Source organism: Centrocercus urophasianus, unplaced genomic scaffold (assembly GCF_019232065.1).
Source record: "Centrocercus urophasianus isolate 14NV4802_14NV808 unplaced genomic scaffold, USGS_Curo_1.0 seq_20, whole genome shotgun sequence".
NCBI classification, from domain to species: Eukaryota; Metazoa; Chordata; class Aves; order Galliformes; family Phasianidae; genus Centrocercus; species Centrocercus urophasianus.
The window spans coordinates 17,477,769-17,499,259 of record NW_024884756.1 but is presented as its reverse complement, the minus strand read 5'-3'; the positions used below and the strand labels follow the sequence as shown (position 1 = coordinate 17,499,259).

Below are 21,491 nucleotides of genomic sequence, written 5' to 3'. Positions count from 1 at the left end.
ATTTTATAGTGTTTAATTTGACAGTGTAAATAATCATCTCAAATGTAGTGTACTTTGCTGTCTTGATGCTAGTGTCATCTTTTGTAATGTTTTACTGTGTTTCTGTTGTCTTTCTGACAACAGTTGGGCTTCTATGCCCATTTTTCTTGGCAAAATGCATCATTGCCCAGAAAGTGAGGGCAATGATTACTCAGGAACTGCCCTCCCAACTTCCCATGTAAATTAGGGGAAATCTGATTCAAATACTCCAAGGCAATTACAGACTTCAGTGGCCTCAATTGCCCTTGACCAAGACTAAAAATCACTCGTGTTGTTTGTTCTCTTCCTGCTAAGGCAGGAGATGGCTACAGACTGAACCTGAATTTTGAATCTTGATGCAAATGATGAGAGCTCAAATGTGTGATGAATTCATTGAGAATTTTTGGATGAAAATGTAGGAAATCAACATGGAATTTGTTTTTTCTCTCCTAATTTCTAGCAGTTTACCCTTTTCCCAAACCTTGTGCAGTGCAGCTTCTAGCCATGCAAGCTGCTACAAACAGATTGGGCATCAGTCCTGCTGAGGTTTGGGGAATTTCCCCGTGCTACGTTTTAATGCATTAAACCAAGACAGATATAATATTTTATAAAGCTTTGATGTAATGCTTTGTGATTTTTTTTGTTGTTGTTGTTCTCAGTTTCTTGGTGTTAATACTGCAATGGTACAAGATCTTAATTTCTTGGCTACTGCACAAGTTCTGCAATTGATTTTACATGGTGCCTTTCTCTTTTCATATTTTACAATTGTAACATGGTAGTAGAAGAAAAGTTAACCATTTCAAATTTATGTTACCAGGTTCTGTGACTGGCTGCCTCAGAATTTTTTCTTCATGCAATCGTGTCTACCTGCACAGGCAATCAAGTAATCAACAACAGAGATGCTTCTTTTCTCAGGGACAAAGAAATGCTGTTTATAGCGTAGTTTGGCCAGCAGTGGTTTCTCCAGCTCATCCAGTTCCCGAGGTACTGCAATTGTTATTATCTAATCTGTTTTTCAGTCAGTGTAGGAGTTGACTGCACAGCTGATCAAGTGCATTCAATGGTTTGGATACAGTCCTATGATGCGGTCTGGCATTTGAAATAACAGTGCTAGTGAGAGAAGTTTTCAGCTCCCCACCACATTAAACAGTGATGTATCTGGTTATCAGAGAGTTTAAACCTGAGGCTCGTTAAGTTACATTCATATAAACATGGAATGTTATAATCATCTGTCAGCACTTAATGCTTCTAGTCCAGGTTCTCCTTTTGGACGACTATAGACCTACTAGAAATCATTAGGAATCATTCGTGAACATCTAAGTCCTTTTCTGTATACATCTCTAGCAAGCTAATTATAAAAATGTTTATATCTACCTGAACGTTTTGTTAATTGCTGAGTCACATTCAGGATGAGAGCACACGTTACCTGCTAGTAGCTGCCCTACAGCCCCACTGTTCTTCCAAACTAATCTTAACTGTCTCTTTCTTCCAACACGTAATTTTCTCTTTATTTATTTTGGGGCCAAAGGAGGTTTTCTCATGTAATGTTAACATATGTTCCACTTCTGGTTTCCTTTTTTTTTTTTTTTTTTTTTTTAATTACAGCACACAGTTCAACTGTATCTTTCATTCAAAGCATCTTTCATTCAGCCAAAAAATTGCCCTTCCTAAGCAGTGCTTTTCTGGATGAGCATTAGTACTTTCCGCATGATTATAGATTTCTTGTGCAAAGTGCAAAATATTTCCATGGGCCAAAAATCCAAAAAAAAAAAAAAAAAAAAGTTATTTACAAAAGCAGATGGGAGTGCTGAATGTAGGGCTCTGACTCCTAAGGAGTTATGGAAGCTCTGTCTGCAGGGAAAGCATGTGGTTTTGTGCTTTATAAGTTTTCAAAGGTTGAAGAACTGTATCACTTCTTTTAGGATAAAGAGGAAGAAATATATTGTCATACTAAAAAGTATTCTTCACAGATCACTGTGCTTACACTGTCTGAAATTAGTCTAAATTTTTCAACTCTGAGAACTTGAGGATATAGTTATCACTTGCTACAGAGTATGCCAGAAACCAGATTGAGATGATGTATTTTGGTGTGAAATTGTAGATGTAGATGCTGCTTTGGATTTTTCCCTTAACAGATTTCACAGGTCAACAGGTTCAGGTCTCAATAGTTAGAAAATCAGTGCCTTCCAAGGAGATGGTGGAGGTGCTGTAGTGTATGCAGTGGGTAATCCAGCAAATGTAATTTTTCCTTCTAAATGAAGTCTCGTGGTATATATTTCAACAGGGTGCTGTACAGGCTGATATGCTGTTTCTCTTAAATGAAATTCACATTTGAAATTCTGTTGATGTGAATTCGGTAAAGGTACAGTTACACTCAGACAGAGTAGAAGTGATGAAATACCAGTAAGAACAACAATGGCCTTATTTGAAGTCCTGCAGGAGTTAATAGGTTACACCACTCTTCTTTACCCCCACACTGGGATGTTGTGTGGTCTTGTACACAGCTGAAGTGGCCGCTTTGCCTCCTGCCCTGCCAGCTTGATTCTGTTTTGTGAACTGATGCAGAGCCCTACTCTGGTGGGTGAAGATGCTTTGCTACCCCACTGGTGAGGTCACCAGCACCTGTGGAAACCAAGTGCATTTTTCTCACTGTGCGATGTTATTTTGCTGTGAAATTACTGTAGATTAAAAAAAAATAAATCGGAAGTTAAATTTAACATCCATGTGACTACTGAGAGCTTTCTGTGAGAACAGAAAAAGTTTATTACAATTTCTGCAACACAGAAATTGGGAAATCCTTACATAGTATTGTAGACGGACAAGTTTGCATGTAATTTGAGAACTAGATTAACAAGTGAAAACTCTAAATTAAAATAAATTAAATCCTAGAGTTCTTAGTTCAAAAAAAAAAAAATAAAAAAAAAACTGTCTCATGAAAATTAGCACAAGTTTTGTGTGAGCAAGAGACTAAGGACCTAATCGCATTGTTCAGGTCATTGTATTGTTCAGATGCTTTTCCTATATGATGTGCCACTCAGCAGAAGAAAATAAAAAGGTTCTAAGTCTTTCTCTCACAGTTTTAAAACTTGAGACTGTGCTAAAAGTGTACTGCACTCCTCAGGATTTCAGCACAGGGAGGTTAACAGACTGCACAAGTCAGTAGTACCAGGCAATGTTAAGTTCAAAAGGGCAGTGGAAGCAATACTGAGGCACCCTTGAGGGTTTGCCCTGATGGCTTAGGAAGGTCGATACTACGACAGAAAGGGCAAGCTGCCATGAAGCAGGAGGCAGTATCTGAGAAAATGATCCCATTGTCATGCTCAGTTTTCTGATCTTCATTTTCAATCCTTTTTCTCCAAGCACATAAAGAAGCCAGACTATGTGACGACAGGCATTGTACCAGACTGGGGAGACGACATAGAAATTAAGAATGAAGATCAGATTCAAGGCCTTCGTCAGGCTTGTCAATTGGCCCGTCATGTCCTGCTTCTGGCTGGAAGGAGCTTAAAGGTAATGATTACGTAAGTCCCCAAACAGCTTGAAAGTCTTTCATGCTTTCACTTAGTTTTTTTCCTTTTTTCTTTTGCTATCCTTATTGTGCATCCAACTGTAACATAGACATTAAAAAAGGACTTGTTAACTTCTGATTCATTTCCTGATATACCTACTAAACTATTTCTGTATTTTAAATCTGTGCAGTCTGAGCTGCTGGCTCGGGTGCAGTCTCCGTCATCTTCCCTCTATTTGGATTATGCCAAATCAAATGAGCTTCTCAGAAGGCCCATGATACTTTTTTTTTTTTTTTCCTGTAATGTTATGGCCAATCTTCCTCATATATTCTGCTTTTTGACTCTGCATGTGTGCAAGGCCAAGGGGCCAGGCTGCTACCTCTCTTCCCCTTCGTCCTTCAGCTCCTGCTGTCCCACAGGGTTGGCATAGCACAAGTCTTTGAACTGCTGTTGGAAAAAAACAGCTGCCAAGCTCCACACTATTTTCCAGAGTGCATTGGTAATAAAGCCTCAGGGTTTCCAGTAATGTTTCTACAGTATGCTTTTTGGGATACCTCTCAAGAATAAATATGCTGGGAGGAGCCTACTACAAGTTTTTGCAGATGGAGTGATTTTTTTCATGTTACCTTGATATTTCATTTAATAGCATACTGAATAGGGTAAAATGGGCTGAGTAGCTATGAGATGCAGAGATAGATGGAGACTGTAAGTCAATGTCATTTACTTAAAAAGGGAAAAACATATCAGTTTACCATGCATTTTTCTTTCTATTCTCATCGCACTGTCGCAGAGATTTAGTTCTGGAGCTGGGGTGGCCAGTAACAAAATGCCTGAGGCTTTAGTTTTACGAATATGCAGGTTTAACATTTTACGTGCAATTATTTCCTTGTACAGTAAAACTTGCTTCTGTATAGGGACATACGTGTATCTGAAGAATCAGGACTCTACCTCAAGAGTGCAACATGGGGATTATGAACGAGAGTAGATTTTCAGTAATACTGTGTTATCATACATGTTTTTTATTGCGCATAAAATGCACTTATACGGAGCACAATATAGTTTAGGACAAAGTTGATACTGCAAACAGTACATCATAGCAAGAAGCTTGTACGTACGCATAACAATCCTAGGAGAGAAGGAGAGTGTTTGAAAGGAATGATGATGAGGAGCTGGCATAGGCTGGGAGGGAGGGAAGTGGCACACAGAGCAGGGATCCTGCCCAGGCCAGCTCCACTTTGTGCTACATGTGTTTCTTCAAGGCTGCTCTGAATGGAAGCATGTCCCAGGGCCTCCCTTCATCAGCAGGGAGCATCTTTGTGCAACCAGTTTGTACCCACCTGTTCTCATGCCAGCTCTGCTCTTTAATTTAAGCTGCTTCCAGTGTTTCCTTGAGTCCGTTTCCTTCACGCAGTGATTAGAATTCCTATAGCTTTCAGGGTGCTGGAGAAAGCAAACTAAGCTCTTTTAGGCTGGCCTTGTAAAGGATACTCTGAATTCCAGTTTTATCTGAAGAGCCCTATCTCTCCACCTGTTTCTGCTCTCCTGCTGAGCCTGCCTTGCACCCAGCCCTCCATGCAAGCTTGTGTTGACACTGTGATCTGCCAGCAGTAATGTCCCTAGTGTGACAACAGTGGTGTCACAACATTTGGATACAGAGGCACCATGGACTGAGCATGTGTTTTTGCTGTTGCCATTTACTTCCCATTGGACTTCAAAATAGCACATGGTGTTATATATGATAGCACTTCCTAGATTTGGGGAAGAGATTTTGGAATAGAACAGCACTTTCTATGAAATGGTAATAGTTGTTGTTTCGTTTTTTTTTTTTTTATACAGTCACATTGCCTAGCAAATTGTAAGAGATGTGGTGCACGATAGGTGCAAGTAAACCAGGTAATGCTAAAAGCAGAACATTTCACAGCACCTATGTCTCCCACACGGGCAGCCACAAACTTGTCCACCAGAGGTCCAAAAGCTGCCCTGAATTCCTTGGGCAGGGGCAGCCCCCAGTGTGGTGCACTGTGCTTCCATCTGCCTGTTTGCAGCAGGTGGTATATGGGTGAGCAAAGGCAGAGCAACCTGCATGGAGCCAGAACTGCTGGCTGCAACGCTGGGCACAGATGGTATGCAGAAGCTGCAGCCATCACAGCTGCTGCAGAGCAGGGCAGCTGCACGGGAACCCCAAATTGCATATTGGGTGTTGCTGTCACTCTTCATCTGCCCAGCCATGCTTCTATGCTGAGCAAGATGCAAGCTGAGCAAATAAACCCAGCTTTATCCTCAGCACAGGACACAAGTGTGCTCCATTGTATTCTCTGTATGTGATTGCTGAATATTTCAGCATACAGTTATGTATGCCTTCTACGCACCACAGCCTACCTGCGTTCCCTGTGTTAGTGAAATGCCCTCAGAAACCATAGCTGCTGTAACGTGTGTGTATGAAGTATGATTTTCAAAGGCTCAAAACTCATTCAAATCAAAATCAATTTGCACAGGAACCCTCGAAGGCATTTTTTCCCAATGAGGGAGGTTTCCCTACCAAATCTCAAATTTCAGCTCTAACCATTTCAAGACAGACTTGATCCCAAAGAAAAGCTAGAACAGTATTTTAAGCGTGATTGTTTTCCATCCCACAGATTCTCAGAAAATGGCTGAATGATTTATGAGTTTTTTTTAATATGTAAAACCATGAGAAGAAGGTGAATCTAGAAAGCATCAAGCATAAAAGTGTATGTTCCAAAAAATGATGGATAAGTGTGTGTAGATTCACTGTGGTCATGCAACCTATGGCAACTTGAAGTAAAATATCAAGATATGAACTCAAATATTTAGATCTTTTACAACGCAAAGGAGTACTCAGAGAGCTATTTCATGAAATGTGCAAGTGCATAATGATATATGGACTGGGCATTAATATCCTTTATCTACAAATAAAAGAGGAAAGTAGTATGTTTCAAATGACTGGAAGAATGAAAACCATTTCTATAGCAGCTACTGAAACAAGAGCCATGGAAAATCAGTGTCTCTGAGAGCAAATGTGGGGGGAAAAAAAAAAAGTGGCAGGAAGTAGAGCATATTTTAGTTTTTTTTTAAGAACCTTTGAGTGCTTGTTTCTACTGCATCCTTGGTTTAAAACATTGTTCTCTTTAAAAAAGTCCAATATGTCAATTAAGCATATCAGACAGCTTCATGTGTTGTATCAAAGCAGTGAATTTGAAACACCCAAGATTTCACTGAAACGTTTGGCTGCAATCACATTCGGTAAATATGAGAAACTAGCTTTGCTTTCTTAACAGAATGTTATTTTTGATATTTCAGGTTGGCATGACAACTGAAGAAATAGATTCCGTTGTTCATCATGAAATAATCAGACAGAATGCCTATCCTTCACCTCTGGGCTATGGAGGTTTTCCAAAATCTGTTTGTACTTCTGTAAACAACGTGGTATGTCATGGTATTCCTGACAGGTATTTCCCCAATAATTTACATTTTAACACCAGGAATGAAAACGTTGAACTGAAATTAATAAACTGTGTTTAATATTGAACATATTTCAGCTTAACTATATGTCACATGTAGATGTATTACAGATGCATATCATGTTACCATACAATGCCCATAGATGCTATAGAAGTGCATTTGAAGTAGAGAAGCAATAATATTGTCTTGTTTGTCCAGATACTGGGGAAAAAAAACCAGCATAATGCCTTTAGAGTTTAGTGCATGGAAAATAAATAATAATTTTAAAAAAACAGAGAATAATTCTGATTTTTTTTTCTCCAGTGAAATAAGTATAGTGTAAGGAATAAATATGTTTGATTTTTTTTTTTTTTTTTTTTTTAGTATCATTTGCAACACATTCAGCTACTTACAAAGTAAAATACAAACCCTAGTGAGAGAAAAAGAATAAACATAATAGTGGATTTTTCAGATGTTGATATATTTTCCCTCTAGTTGTTTCTCGTTATTTTATATTCAGCCATACTTGTTCTCAAAGTAGTCAGAGCTGAACATTAAAAATGGTTATTCTGTTTTCCTCTGCCTTCCTCCATTACAAAATCTCTACCCTCTGATTCTTATGTATGTGTCATTAGGTGTTTATTCTTGTGACAGACGGTTCCCAACAAAGAGAACACCATTATTTTTCTCCTTTCTGTTTTTGTTTCAGTCGACCTCTTCAGGATGGAGATATTATCAACATTGATGTCACGGTGAGTAATTCATATAAAAAATAGTCTTTGATCAACTTTAACGTTCCTGGTAGCAACAGGAAGAATAGTGGATGGGAGATGGGGAGCGCACAGATGGATGTGCTGTTTACTTCTAAGGCAAGGCACAAGCAGCTGGTTTCCTTTTTTGTTTTTAACTGTGTGTTTATTCCAGCTAGACCCAGGCCTGACTTGAATTTAGGACTGGAATCAGATGCATTGAGATCAATGTTGGCCTAAGTGAAATGTCAACCCAATCCTGCTATGTGTCATGTTTCTGAGAAGGTGTAATTGTTATTGATCCACTGTGTAGTTAATGCAGAGCACCGCAGTACTGGGCAGCAGCTGAAGATAGATATGTATGAGATGAGCTAACATGAAGAAAGCCAGCATTTTTCCTTCACTCTGCCAAGATTGATCTTCCTCTTCCTGCTGATTTTGAGTGGGGCCTGTCATTATCTTACTCTGTCATTAGAGGCTACATTGGCCTGTGTATGTCAGTCTATTTGGACAGCAACTCTTTTGCTAGCAGTGTTCCCTACATTTATTAAAATCCCCGAAGGTAGTGTTGTGTTCCATTTCTCGTATAACAGCCCTGAACCTTTTGCACAGAAACAGAAATAGTGTGATATAACTGTGGCTTAATATTTCCAGAGAATGGTCAATTACAGCTGCTTAAATAAACACCGGCTGGATTTTTGCAGGAGCAGGAAAATACAGAAACTGGGAACTTAATTCTCGTTTCATATAGGCAGCACAATGCATTTGTGTCTTGCAGAAGCTTTTTGTCTTTTCACTGCACATGCTTTTATTTTCCCAAAGTGGTGTTTATTTTTAATACAGACAGATGTCTTTTGAATTTTGCCTTTGTTTTCCAATTTTTGACATGCAAAGGAGTACCATAAGGATGAGATTTTTTAATCATTAAAAAACTCTTGATAACTTAATACTGTTTTTCTTGGGCCCAGATTTCATACTAGTAGAAGTGAAGAAATCTCAGTTGGACTTACCTCCAAGCATGAGATTCCAGCATTTAAATCACTTTTCCTATGAACATTAGGGTCACTGACCTTTTCCCATGGTATATGTCTGATCCAGAACTGCGTTGTTCTGGGGATCTTTTTCCTTGTCATTTATTCCCCATCTCCATAATTTCTAATTGTAGAATTCTGACTGCCAGCTTCGGTGATCTTTTGGTGTGATCTTTCTTTTTTGCAGTATATTTTTGGCCTAATTTTCTACTGTGGGGAACTGATGTAGCTTTGCTCATTTTACTAAACCAAATCAGCTTGCAACAGCCAAGGATTTAACATCTCATTTCTCTATAACTCATTAAGGCTCATTTGTTTGGTTTTTTTTTTTGTTGTTGTTGTTGATGATATTTCGTCTGTCAATATAGTATTAACAACTCCTTAGATTTAGAAAAAAACACAACTGTTCAGATTCATATCACAGATCCTTTCCACAATATACTAACCCAGATATTTTTGTATTAACATGGAGTATGCATCTTTTCCACCCCGCTTTACAAAAAGATGTACAACCAAATATTAGTGGTCTTTTGGAAAATATATTCTTACTGTGTTCTGTTTACCCTCAAAAAACAAAATAAATCTCAAAGTTCCCGTGAATGTGAAAATTCCTGCAAGGGTAGGAATTGCTAATTGTCTTTGAAAACATTTTATATTGTATGAAACTAAACTATGCTGTGTTTGAGAACAGTTCAGTTTCAAACAATTTAAGGAAGAAATATTACTTTGCAGCATTGCTAATTGATTTTTTAATTCATTTTTAATGAGCAGAATTGGGATGTTTCACAGGGGAACGGTGTAAAAATCAAAGTAAATATGCCACAACAAATTGTTTATAATTGCATACAGGTTCTATAAAATGATTAAATAATATTCTGGTTATTAACTATAAACACTTTGAACGACATACAAATTGTTTGAAGAAAAAATCTATTTTTGTGCAATTCAGATGGTAGAATTTCATAGGTGAAATACAAATTTTATTGGCTTCATCGTGTGGCCTTTAGAATGTATTTAAGTGTAGAAAGAGAAGCATTATGCATCAGTGATCTGTCAGCATTGCACAATTTCCAGCCAGCTATTGGCAGGTAAAGCTTCTTGCAAGTCAAATCTTTCATTGACTTTTAAGGAATTAGTGTGTTACAGTTGCTGAGGTTGTAGTTTATTAATGTTAAAAATACATAATTGCAGTTGATGGCCAGCAGTAAATGCAATTATTTTTAAGCTCTGCTGTGTTTTAAATCTGTACTCATTTCTCCAGGATGATGAAGTGTAATGTTTTTGTTTGGCTTTTAAGTGCCGTACTTGCTAGAGCTACAACTGAACTCATTTGGCTTACATATGAACTAGCTGGAGTGAAACCTCTCCAGCAGGCATTAAATTGTAAAAGCAGATCTAGCCGCAGCTCCAGCTGGCAGAGGGAGGTGTGAGCCGGGAGGACTGCAAAGTTGGATCCTCGCTGCCATTCACTGTCCTGTGCAGTGCTGTGCACCCGCAGCTGCCTGCATTTTCTTTACATCTCCCCCCCAACACAAACCTGGCCCTGAGATAAACCGTCTGTAGCCAATTTATTTTTTTTCCATTTGCAATTGACCAAAAGGAATGCGAGTCTGTGTCTTTCACAAATAGCTTGCGAGTGGCAAAAGTTCAGTGCTTCAGACTTGGTGAGTCATTAGTCCCAGGAGGATAGTTGCCCACTGTTTGTGGAAAAAAATGTTTTAGAAGATCAAAACTGTGCCCCATTGCAATTTGTCTTTTGATAGGGAAATTTGGCTTGCTCCCACAGTTGTGTCCCTCCTGCGGTACTGCAGAGCTGCAAAAACCCTTTCCACATGGTGCTGCAGAGCTCTGCCCAAGAGGGAACTTCAGGAGAGCTGAGGCTTTGAGCCTATGAAATGACAAACAGAAAGCCAGTAGGTCATTAGTACAACAGGTCGCCGTGCCTTCTGCCTGAGCAGAATCCAACCATGCTGCCATGGGGACGTTCCCTGTGAAAGGATCGTTCTCCCAACCCCTGCTGATGGGCTGGCAGCTCTCCCCATCCCAGCCCAGGGACCCCCTTAGCACTGAGTGTGCGCATGGCCCCCTCGTAGCTTCTGGCATGCTTCTGTCCCGTCTGAGCAGCGTCACCCATGTCTCCTCCTGTGCTCTGCTGGGTGGCCAGACAAAACTTCTGCATTTAGTGGAGTTTTTAATTGGCAACCCTTATACACCTTGCAGTCTTCCATGCTTTTTTTTTTTTTTTTTTTTTTCCCTCCCTCCGGTGTTTTGCTTTTCCAGTCTCATTCTCTCATGTGCAGCCTACCAGTGACCTATCTGTTACAATATATAGCTCATTCCTAGAAAGAATGGATTTAGTTTAGATGATCTGTTTCTGGATGCAAAACAAGAAACTGTCTTTACATTTCTGCATGTGTTTAGGTGTATTACAATGGCTACCATGGTGACACTTCTGAAACCTTTTTGGTGGGCAGTGTGGACAAATCTGGTCAAAAGTTAGTGGAGGTTGCCAGGAAATGTAGAGATGAAGCAATTGCAGCTTGCAGACCAGGGGCTCCCTTCTCTGTAATTGGAAACACAATCAGGTAAGCCTTATATTGACAAGTAAAGGGAGGGCTGGCAAGTGGGACAGAGGTTATTGGAGGTTTGGTATAAAGCTGATGACATGTTTTATGATTCAAAACCATCACTTCAGTCTGATATCAGTATGTGAACTGCCAAGCTATAATGTTGTTCCTTGGGTAAGAGGGATTTTTTTAAGTGAGTTACACCAGGCTTAGCAAAGATAACTGTGGAAAGAATCAAAGATATTCATAAGGTAGACTTATATTAACAGATGTAATCTGTGGTGGGTTTTGTTTTGTTTTGTTTTTTAATTTGTTTGCGAAACTATACTTTGTCTGTCTAATGATGTAAGAAAGTTAAAAGCCATTGTTTTCATTGTATAGCAATAACGAATCTTAAAAAGGAGTTAATCAACATAAGTCTCTTTGTTTAAAAAATACAAAAATATTTAACTCGAGAGCTTCTTACCTTATAAAGAGCAGTGCGTACTAACGTCATGGGGAAGAAAGAGCTCACATTAAGAGGTTTTTCCCTGTTTTGCATCTGTTGTAGCCATCACTCATGGCTCTTCTGGCAGTTTGGAATAAAATTGTGCTTAATTTTTTTTAGGTGCCTATGGAACATTTAAAAATGTTTGCAAAAAAAAAAAAAATTAAAATTAAAAAGACATATATTGTAAACACTTCATTAAGCAGTACTTCATTGGACTGTTAATGGTCCCAGCATACTATTGAATAACGTTGCGATTACTTAAAAGCTGTAAGGCTTAGTCACCTTGAAAGGATGCTGCTTTTTTTCTTTGTAAATCTTCAGATACTTTAAGGAAAAAAGCAAACGGCAAAATATCAGTCAGATGTGTTTATAGCTTTAAAAATATTGTAACAGAGTCTGAATCAAACTTTAGTAAAACCTCTTTGGGTTATATCTGAGAAGCTTTTATTGAAGACTTTGTATAAAATTGTGTTTTTGACAGTTTTAAATTATAGGCTAACTAGCCTGGAGAAAAAGGATAGTGTCTTTCTGTTCTTTCATAGGAAATGTTGAATCAGACCCCTACTGGGAAAAGAAATTTAATGCATATCTCACTATCTTACTGTCCATGAATATAATAGAAGTGAATTCAAAATGTAGTTTTATTTTTGCAAATGGGATGAGTCGATAGATGCACCTCATATTTTTGAACACCTAGGGTTCAACAAATTTACTGGTGGTGCTCTTGCATTTTAACAAAATTTATTCTTGAGTAGAAGGGGGCACAGAACACTAGATTCTTATTCAAGCATTCTATCGAGCTCTGCATTCATGGCTGTGTCTAAAGGGCATGTCAGCCTTTGATTCTCTCTGAGAGGTAATTATCCTTTTCCTGTCACGGAACAACAAATGATAGCTAACTACAGAGGCACATTTGCAGTAGTCACATTCATCAACTGCAGAAAAAAAAATTCAATTTAATTGTGCAACACAGCTGCACATAGGCTTTTTGAGCATTTCTGTTGTTCTCCCTGTCTTGCTATTCCTCCCTCCAGATCTATTTTTTAAACTTTTTTTCTGGTTATTTTTTCCCCCTTTTTGTCTCTTCTTCCATTTTTACTCTCTGTACTTTCTTGTTAAAGTAATTTTCCTTTGTGGCTCTCATTCTTTTTTCCCCATTGAAGGCTATGAATGTAGAAAATTATCACAATTACTCATATAATTGAGCCTCTTTGTAGCAAGTGCAACTCCAGTAGCCTTTCTCCATCATGAAAATGGTTTCATTATAGGGTTTTTCATATTCTCTGACACCATCTACACAGAGGAACAGGCGTGCAGATGAGATGTACTAGGAACAGGGTAGATCAGTAAGGTCACAGTAGGAATAATTAGCTCTGCTATGGAAAGAGCATCTAGGCCTTTTACTGCTACATAAATGTACTGTCCATGGCTTTTAGTCACAAAAAAACTTACTAACAAATGGAGCTCCCGCCTACTACTTTGAAAAAAAGATTTGTATCAACACTACAATTTTCCATCATTAAGACTAATAACACAGAGCCTAGTATACATCAAGGGGAATAAAAAGAAAAATCTCACATTCAAGTGGCGGCTGGGTGCTGACCTTTGTTCCCTTTTTTTGTGTTCAACTTAACTCTTTACAAAAAGGAGCCACACGCCACACCAACATGCAGGTGAACTCCAGCTAGTGCGAGCAAAGCATGGCATTCAATTGGAAAATCTGATAAATCTCCATGCAGGATAATGCATTTCATTACAGATTCACTACATTAATTCTAGCTGTATTTAAAAAAAAAAAAAAAATTGAATGTGACATTGAATTTTTACTGTGCTGTTACGGAGGGTCAGTTTACTTGCAGAGTGTAAATACATCGGCAGTGCTCCCTCTAAATGCGGATGAATCAAAGCTAGTAGATGTCCAATCCTACATATAGAATAGTAGATCGTTAACTTTATTATTCAAGATTTTACTATGTAGATGGTTTAAATATCCCAGTTTGTTCAGAACCCCTTTAACAGTGCCTCTGCTGAAAGAGATTGGCTGAAGCTGTGTATTTCTGGTTGCTTAGCTTTCTGCGTTTGCATCCATCTATCGAATTCTTCTGTTTTGGGAGACTTTGGAGATTGTAAACAACTGAGAAGGTTTAGGCCCATTGGAATGGAGATGTGTCTACGTATCTTTCATCCATATTTTCTATAAAAGTGCCCAAGAATGCATCTTAGGCACCAAAAATCAGAATATTTGCTTCCTATAAATGATTTAGGAATAATTGTATTACAGAAATAAGCTTGCATCATAACATATTTTTTGTTGCGGAAGCTCAGTAGCTGAAACATTGTTTCATGGGCAGCAGTTCTGTGTCACATCGCCTAGGAGTTGCAAAAGCAAGATTTTGCGGATTCAGGAGTTACTCTGCCAGGAAGAATAGGAATCTTTGCTAACATGTTCCTATTGAAGATGGTGGCAAAATTGGCCCCAGTGGGAAAAGAATTGGGCCCTGTATTCCCATTTCCTTCTACTGCTGGTGGCATTTCTCTTTCAGACAGAAACAAACCTGGTTTGAAATCTACTTTTTAGCCACTGAGCTTAGATATGTGGAACTGTTGTGGGTGTATAGAGCTGGAAAACACAAATGTGGTATTGTTAAATGAACCAATTTTCAACTCCTAGGAAAAAATAGAAGTGAGGAAAGTATTAATAAATGGTTTAAAATGCTTAACTCCTAAGTATATGTTTTGATATTAATTTAGAACAATATAAAGCAGATTTTTAAAAATCTGTTTCTATCAGATTATGCACATTTAAACAATAAGTGGCTCAGGCAAAATAAGTCATTTTAATGTCATCTGTGATAGATTTTCCTTGACAGCTACAGTAAATTACAATTACACTGCTTCTCTCTGCACTTGAAAGTAAGCATTGCAATAAATTATCTTTTATTTCAATCCATCATGTCTGCTTTTAGAAACAGAGAACCTCAAATAAAAGTTCAACACTATTGTAAGAAAAATACAGTAATTTGTGTTCCAGTTTGAAACTAAAATGTACCTTTCTTTCAAGAAACAATTGTTGGCTTTCAAAAATATTACTAATTATACCTCAACATTTATTGTCATTATGGGGAATCCCTGAACTTGTGCATTCCCTCAGTCTAGGATTACTATTTAAGTGAAAAATACTGTAATATTTTCCCAGTCAAAATTTGTTATTTTCTCAAATTAGTTAATATGGTTCTATTGAAAGTAAATACTTTTTTACCACATGCAAATCTAATTTAGGCTGATACTGATTTCAAGAATTAAAAAAGAAAAGAAAAAGTAAACATGCCCACTGGTGGGCATTAAGAAAAGCCTGATTACTTTTAACTTCAAAAAAGATGCATGCATGCGTGTCCCTAAATAAGAAAGCAGTGCCCATGGATCGGTTATCTCCTGGTGTCTCCCAGGTGGGCTCACTGCGCCCTGCTGTGGGACAGGCCACTCGGTGCGTAGGGCTGGCCATGCTGCTCTGCGAGGCTGTAGGTGGTGAAGTTCTGGCTCTGGGGAGAGGTGCAGGCGCTGGGGGAAGTGCCCATAGCTGGGAATGGGTTCCCTGCGGTGCTCAGCCCAGGTTGCAGTGTGGGATGTTGGCCAGGCTCAAAGCAGGGTTTGGTTTGTTTTGTTTCCTTAGTGAGGGCTTATTGTACCAGACCAGACCTAGCTTGAGGAAAAAACAACAGAATTCAGTATAAAGAAAAGGCAGCGTAGGTTTGGGAAGTTTTGGTCCCAGAATGGGAGTCCCGGTCCTGAGAGAGTGTTCACTCTGGAGCTGGGACACCTATTTACTCCTGGATGCTCACTGGGGCTCTGTGGGAGGCTCAGGACCAGCCCTATGAGGAAGTCCTGTCAACTTGCTTTTCAGCCTCTCAGGTGGAGAGATTTGTCCCATACACACAAAAACTCCTTCTAGGGAGGGGCAGAGCACTGGGGAGAGCTCGCAAAAATGCAGCTCTGCCTGTTGCTGCACTGTTGCAGTTTGTTGGGCTGCAGCACTTCTCCACACTCATCCCTCCTCTGGCAGGGGTTAGATAGATGCCATCTGGTAGAGAAGGAGCTAGCGCCCAGCTCTGCCATCCCCTCAGGAGCATGATGGCAGCACACGGGGGCTGTGTCCACGAGCTGCACTCACTGACAGCTCGGCTGCTGCTGTTCCATCCCGGCGTGGGCACTTTGCCACCTGCTGCAGAGGAGCAGCCCTGCAGGTACTCAACTGCAGCCGCTGGGCTGTATCGCTCAGCAGCAAAACATGAAATCAAGTACTGGGCTCATTAAATGATTATGCTTTTAATCCTGACCAATTCACCTCTGCCCAAGCGTGCTACGTGGCTCCAAGAATAAAATGCGTAATGGTGAATGTTATCAATGGATATTTTTAACAACGGTTGTGGTAAAGAATCCCTATGTTTTTTTTGTGCTGCCAACGCAGCATGTCTGTGTTGTCTGTGGGTGCCAGTGGGACTGGGCCATGCCCCATCTGAGTGAAGGCAGCCCTGTCCCTCAACCCCACTCTGCTGCTCTCCTTCCCTGCAGCCCTGCCTCTCTCCCGCCCTTCTGTACCATCTGCAGCCGGAGCCACTCCAGGTGTCTACACATAGCGGAGCCTGTAATCCTCTGGGGCTGCCCTCCAGGGAGAGCTGGAGAGAAAGGCCGTTGCTGGCAGATCCTGAGTGAGGCAGCCAGGCCAAAACACTGAAATGGCAAAGGTGGGCAGGATGCCCCGTTTTGTGCTATCCAGGTTTCTTAGCCAGGTCCTGCAGCCCTGGATGCTGGTGGGCAGAGGCATGGCCGAGGCCAGCAGCTCACCCAGCACTTCCTGTGCAAGCAGCACACTGGTGCAGGCAGAATGGCCCTAGCAGGCTGCAGCAGGGCTGGCGGCTACCTTCGTGATGGGAGCAGGGTTTTCACAGTGCCCTTGTGGGTGTGACAGCTCACTGGGTTTTCTCAGTACTCTGAAGTGAAGCCAGTAGTTGCGGAGTGCTTTGAAATTCCCCATACAGTGCTTCTGAAGCACGATGTTAAAACCAGACTGAATGTGTCCAAGCTGTGTACCTGCAGCTTATTTTCTTCTCAGATTTTCTGCATGTCACGACAACTTCATTGGTCATGCTGCATTTTTTAGGAAAAGAACACCAAGTCAGCTTGTAGACAAGTTCCAGTGGGAAGGCAGGGGAGCGCAGGCACCTGTCAGTGTGGGTGTCACAGCTCGTGAGCTCCACATCTCCTGTCTTGGTTCCAGCATCCCCTGTTTTGGTCCCAACCACCTAAGTGCTGATGTTTTTGATCTCTTGGGCAAGGAAGTGGCAGAATTCACCACTGCCATGCACAAGAACCACTTCTTTCAGGGCAAGAGGAGGGAACACTGTCACACCAGTGCCCCAGGTGCTCTTGCTCAGCTGGGCATGGGGCACAGCCTCAAAGCAGCTGGTGGGGTCATTTGCTCTCTCACAGCCCTGTGAAGGAGAAGGGACAGCTCACCATGTGGTGCATGTCAGGCCTCCCATTTCTCTTCAGGGAATCGCTTCCCCCGTCTGGGAACCATTATCTGCATTGCTGTAGGCTGGGTCACCGGAGACCTTCCATTTCGTTTTGTGTATGTTTCTGAGTAATTTGACTTTGTGATTCCTCTCTGATCTTCTTTGGCCTTCAGCAGTGTCACAGCCAGCCCCAGCCGTGACCCAGGCTGGCTGGCATGGTGGGGAGCATGGACTTCCCTCACTGCTGGGACCTCTTGCTGCATAAACCGTAGTGGGTTTTTTTTCCACATAAACTGTATGTAACATCAAGCTGTGGACCTTGAGTTTGAAAATTGAAGCCCAATTTCTAGCTATATTAATATTCCTCTTTGCCAGAAATTAGGAATTTGGGGACAGCTAAACATGAAGTTTTCAGTCTTCTCCAAATAGAAATGTGATGGCTCTCTGTATTGAGGCAGCAGGCACATTTGTTCAGCTGTCAATACAAGCAAACCTGAAGTGTGAAGGGCCCACCGTGATCTTAAGTGAACAAATGAAGCTTTTAGGTTCATAGACAAAATCTTTTCAGACAGACTGCTTCCTGTCCCGCTTCCATGCTCCTGTTTACTCTGGGCACAGTGTGGGGTTGATACTCAGGAGCAGTTCCCCTGTCACTTGCACTTCACCTCAGGTGCCCCAGATTTCCATTTGGGATGGGGCTGGCTCTGCTGGCTGAGCTGCCCTGGTTGGTGCTGTGGAGTGGCCCGCTGGCAGAGCCCGGCAGGTACTCCCAGTCCTCTGGGTCCCCAGCTTTGGGCACCGGGATGGGATTTTGCTTTCCTGACATGGAAGAGGCCTGGAGACAGGCTCTGTTCCTGCAGACAGGACATCTGTCTCTCTGGAAGATGCTCTTTTGGAGAGGCTGTGAAGGACCGGACAGATCTTCCCAGCAGAACTGAAGTGCCATAATTATGATGATTTGGTTTGGGGACTGTGCTGATGGGTTCAGTAGAAATACATTGTTCATTATAGCATGAACGGATTTTCTGGAGTTGCAGTACATTTTGGCACTGGATGTTTGTAGTATTTCAGAAGGGAACAGCTTGGTGTTTCCCTCCGTATTGGCACAGGCCGCGGGTGCATGCAGCGGGGCACTGCAGGCAGTAAGGGCTGCACTGTTCTGTGCTCTGCCCTGGCTGGCCCATTCACTCTGAAACCTAATGATGGTTACATGATGGCTGTTTTCTTTCAGAGCTGGCAGCAGCCCCGCACTGGGTGCTGCTGATGGTACGGATGTGTGGCAGGGTCGGGCCATGCTTGCTAACTGTGTCCTCTTTGCCCTGCAGCTCTGTGGCACAGCAGGGCGGCTTCCAGGTGTGCCCCTTCTTTGTCGGCCACGGCATCGGGTCCTACTTCCACGGGCACCCCGAGGTGTGGCACCACGGTAAGCGGCTCCCGACCAGAGCACCGTCTCCTCCCACTTCACCTGCGGCAGAAGTGCGATCCGAAGCGGTGTGGCAGCCCCAAACCCGCGGGGGAATCTCTGCGGGCGATCCTTCCAGACGTGCCCCAGGATCTGAGGAGCCGTTGGGTCTGAGGCTGGGGAGGCGGGAGTGGGAAAGCCCCAGCGGAGCTGTAGGGTGGTGGGATGGGCAGCGGGGACAATGAGAACGGGTGCTTGGATCCGGACTTGCACAGGGGCCGGCATGCACAGCACCTGTGAGCCAGAACGAGTTCTGAAACCCAATGCTGGGTGCTGTTACCAAAAAAAAAAAAGAAAAAAAAAAAAAAAAAAAAAAAGTGAAACTAGACAACAACTATAAAAGCATTTTTATTTTCTTTTCTAGCCAATGACAGTGATTTGTTAATGGAGGAGGGAATGGCGTTCACAATAGGTTAGTAAATGTATTCTATGTTTGTCTTTAAAAAAGCACACACACAACAGCCCAGCTCCGTGCCGTTTCTTTGAGCAGAGAAGCGTCCCTTCAGAAACGGTGACAGCAGTGACACTGGCCCCTGGGAAAGAGATTCAAATGTTATTCTAAAAAATGCACTGAGGGATCAGTTGGGCGACACAGCTCCTGAGTGACACGAATTTGGGAAGGAAAAATCTGATCGCAAATCTTATCAAGCGGCAGACCTGACGCGTCGTTTTGGCAGTGCAGCTGTGGCGGTGTGCAGACTCCAGAGCGCGGCTGTGCCCCGCTGCCCGCTGCCGCCAGAGCTGCGCCGGGCCGGGCCGGCCGCGCGGAGTTCATGAGAGCCGCCCCACAACGCGAGTGCCGGTGCAGGGGTGGAAGCCCATTCCTCCCGACGCGGCAGTTAGCCGAATCAGAAAATCGTTGTTTTGCTGATTTAATTGAACATTTTAAGTCTGTTTAACAAAAAAAAAAAAAAAAAAAAAAAAAAAATCGGATATGTTGAACTGTCCGCGTTTGTTGTTCTGATTGTTACCACGGAGTCTTAATGAAAGCTGGAATAAATTTCCCTGCTGTTACGAAAGCGGAGCGCACCTTCCCCGCACCGCAGCGCTGCGCTGCGTCCTCCCCCCCCCGGTGCGGCCCCGGCGGGGCAGCGCGGTGCGAAGCAAGGGTGGGAGCTGCCGCCGGGCCCCCCCTGCCCACAGCAGCGCCGCTCACTTCGGGCGTTTTTTTCTTATTCCAGAGCCAATAATAATGGAGGGTTCTCCCGAATTTAAGATTCTGAAGGACAAATGGACCGCAATTTCGGTAGACAATAAAAGGTGCCCGGTTTTGTTGTTTCCCGAGCGGCGGAGCTGAGCGCTGGCAGCCGGTGAGTCTTACGGGCGTGCTGGGGCCGCACTGCCCCCCGCTAACTGCTCCCTGTGCGTTGCAGATCAGCGCAGTTCGAGCACACCGTCGTCATTACCTCGGAGGGAGCGGAAATCCTCTCTAAGGTGCCGGGAGAAGCCTAAGGACGCAGCGGGAAGTGGAGGGCTCGGTGTCTTTTGGGCGTCCTCGGCCCCGCAGGGACAGCGCTGAGCTCCGGGTGGTTCTGGGGGGACTGAGGGGACACGGGACGCGGTTCGGGGGCTCGCTCCGGGCGCGGTGCTCTGCGCGGTACCCGGTGAGTGTTGAATAAAAGCCTCTTGGTTTGCGGCAGCAGCGGCTGAGCCTCAGCCCGCCGGGTGAAGGGTCCGGCCGTGGGGGAGCGGAGCAGATTGCCGTGCGGGATCCGCTCGCAGGGAGAGTGCGGCCGCTCTGTCATCAGCGCCACTGAACGGGGCTGGAACTTACGCCGGGACGGAAAGAAAAGTTTGCGGGCGTGGCGGAGGGAGCGCAGGCTGCGGCCCCTTTCCCTAAGTTGTAACAGCAGCTCTCCCTTCCCTGCCCCGTCCCGTTTCTCTCTACGCCGCACAAGAAAGGATTAAAAACGACGCAGAGCGCGCTGTTCCGGAGAGGGATAAGCGCAGCTCCGCGTCGCGCACGGTGCGTAACGGGGCACTCCACGCCGGGAGCGCTCGCAGAGACGGAAGGGTTCTGCCCTGGGGGAGGGTTTGCTCTGCGTCCCTCGGAATCGGCCCGACGGAGTGGCCGTGCGGCGGGGGGTGTCCCGGGCGGAGCTGCTGGGCCGCTGTTGGGACAGGCCGGGCCGGTACAGGCCGGGTGGGACGGCCGCTGGTTCCCTGAACCGTTTGTTTTTACTAGAGTACAGCGAGCTGTCAGTTCTAATCATTTCTAACAGCATCTTTTTAAGAAGCAGGATAAGTCCCCAGCCCGTTCCCAATACCACGGGGCAGCCTTTCAGCTCGATTGCCTCTTTGATTAATTTGGTAGACCTTAAAACCTGTACGAATAAACGATGCATCCAACACGTTTCACAGTCGCGCCGAGTTTCCGCCGCTTGCTCTCTGCCCGGGAAGGCGAGGGCCGCCGTGCCCGCCTCTCCCTGGCCGCCGCTGCACCGTCCCGTTCCGTCACGTCTGTCCCGTCCCAGTCCGTTCCCAACCCCCCTCCCCCGCAGCGCGGAGCAGCGGCCCCGGCTCGGGCGGTCACTTACATGGCCGGGGAGGTCCGCGTGGGGCCGCGCCGCTGCCCCTGGGCACCGGTCCTCAGTGAGGTGGTGGGAATGAACCGTACGCATTGCATGCAAAACAAAACAAAACCAAAAAAAAAAAAAAAAAAAAAAAAAACGGAGCAGAGATTGGGGCACGTT

The 21,491-nt window shown here is 43.3% G+C and overlaps 1 protein-coding gene across 3 annotated transcripts in view; it reads left to right on the top strand.

Moving 5' to 3' along the window:
* Window positions 1-21,149, top strand: part of METAP1D (methionyl aminopeptidase type 1D, mitochondrial) — a 44,561-nt gene extending 23,412 nt beyond the window's left edge. Inside the window, exons 2-10 of one of the 3 annotated variants that reach the window (XM_042822684.1) lie at window positions 836-1,002; window positions 3,379-3,528; window positions 6,846-6,994; window positions 7,696-7,738; window positions 11,188-11,351; window positions 18,662-18,759; window positions 19,163-19,210; window positions 19,980-20,108; window positions 20,442-21,149. In XM_042822684.1, the coding sequence (XP_042678618.1) occupies window positions 836-1,002; window positions 3,379-3,528; window positions 6,846-6,994; window positions 7,696-7,738; window positions 11,188-11,351; window positions 18,662-18,759; window positions 19,163-19,210; window positions 19,980-20,095 (935 nt within the window). In that variant the 3' untranslated portion in view covers window positions 20,096-20,108; window positions 20,442-21,149. Of the gene's footprint in view, window positions 1-835; window positions 1,003-3,378; window positions 3,529-6,845; window positions 6,995-7,695; window positions 7,739-11,187; window positions 11,352-18,661; window positions 18,760-19,162; window positions 19,211-19,979; window positions 20,109-20,171 lie in introns of all 3 variants that reach the window. The other 2 variants (XM_042822682.1, XM_042822683.1) reach the window with 2 other exon arrangements.
* Window positions 21,150-21,491: the final 342 nt, after the last annotated feature.